Source organism: Tupaia chinensis, unplaced genomic scaffold (genome assembly GCF_000334495.1).
Source record: "Tupaia chinensis unplaced genomic scaffold, TupChi_1.0 Scaffold000407_1, whole genome shotgun sequence".
NCBI classification, from domain to species: domain Eukaryota; kingdom Metazoa; phylum Chordata; class Mammalia; order Scandentia; family Tupaiidae; genus Tupaia; species Tupaia belangeri.
Window position 1 is genome coordinate 559,974 of NW_006159909.1, and position 1,348 is coordinate 561,321.

At 45.4% G+C, this 1,348-nt stretch overlaps 1 protein-coding gene across 1 annotated transcript in view; it reads right to left on the reverse strand.

Moving 5' to 3' along the window:
• COPRS (coordinator of PRMT5 and differentiation stimulator) overlaps positions 1-1,348 on the reverse strand; it is a 7,878-nt gene continuing 6,530 nt past the window's right edge. Inside the window, exons 4-5 of the mRNA XM_006154375.3 lie at positions 955-1,173; positions 1-416 (exon numbers count right to left, since the gene is read on the reverse strand). Of these exons, the coding sequence (XP_006154437.1) occupies positions 247-416; positions 955-1,173 (389 nt within the window). The 3' untranslated portion in view covers positions 1-246. The remainder of the gene's footprint in view (positions 417-954; positions 1,174-1,348) is intronic.

Sequence of the window (1,348 nt, forward strand, 5' to 3'; positions counted from 1 at the left end):
ATTTATAAAGAACACAATTCCTCCCAACACAGACACACACACACATTTCAAGGAGGAGCCTATTAAAAACAACATGACAACAACAGAACTGGGAGAACAATGGGACCCTATCTAGCAACAGTCTCTGTATCCCAGACTCAGGGATCACTGTGAACACTTTCTCAGATAGAACGTCTCGCCTCAAGGACAGGAGAGGGAGACCTTGATCCAGAGGGACACCCGCCCCCAAGGCAGAAAGTCCCATACTCAATCTTCAGCATCATCAAACTGTCCTGTTTCAAAGACCATCTTGGAATAGTGGGGTATCAGTGGAGGTGGATGGTGCCAGCTGGGGTCATAGAGCAAGTCTCCTTGTGGGGCGCAGCACACCCAGGGCTTGATCTCTTGAGAAAGGCTTCCCTGGATGTCGTCAGCATCTGAGGGCAGTTTTAAAAGGCAGATTAAAGGAATGAAAATAAAAACAAGTAGCAAAAAAAAAAAGAAAAAGAAAAAACACGTTTAGAGGACAGCCACTTGCACTTTGTTAAAAAACACACATATATGCTTGTGCGCACGCACACACACACACAGTCCTTCTTCCTGAGAACCGCAAACATGTTCATTCTGAACAACCCATAGCTGTATTTCTCAGACAAGGATTCTCAGGGCAGAGAGGAGGAACCGGATACAGAAGACTTCTATTTGCAGCTGCTAAGTCACAGCTAAGATGTTTGGAGAGAGTAGCATAGTTCTGATGTTAAAACAAAGTGATACATTATAGAGTCAGATGCAAATTTTGCATCTATTTTCTTTTCAATATGAAAGACAAACTAGCACAGAAATTTCAAAGCTGTAACAGACATTGGGCAAAGCTCTGAGATGTGGACCCCTCTGCCAAACCACCTGCCTTCAAGAGCAGTCTGGCAGGAGGGTCTAAGAAGCCCAGGTGTAGGACCCCAGAAACTCCACACCTACCATACGGATTCCCTTGATCTGCTTTCAACTCCAAGTCCCAGTCCTCACTAAAAAGATCACCAGTCTGTTCCCTGGGCGGACAGTGTGTGCCTTCAGACAGTTCCCAGGTATCCGGTTCCCCATCAGATTCCTCCTCATCCACAGCAAAGCCTTCCTCTTCAGAACGAGTGCCCTCACCGTGGGCAGGACTGTCATTAGCGATGCTCTGTGCTCCGCTGGCTAAAATACAGTAAAGAGGAAGGTCTTAGAAACAGGCCTGCTTCTAAGCATGGAAAAATGAGCGGACAGTAAAACAAATGTACAGAGTTCATTTCTTTTTTATTTATTTAAGAATTATTTTATTGGGGGACCAGCAGTTAGCATAATGGCTATGTCGCTGGACTCCCATGTAGTC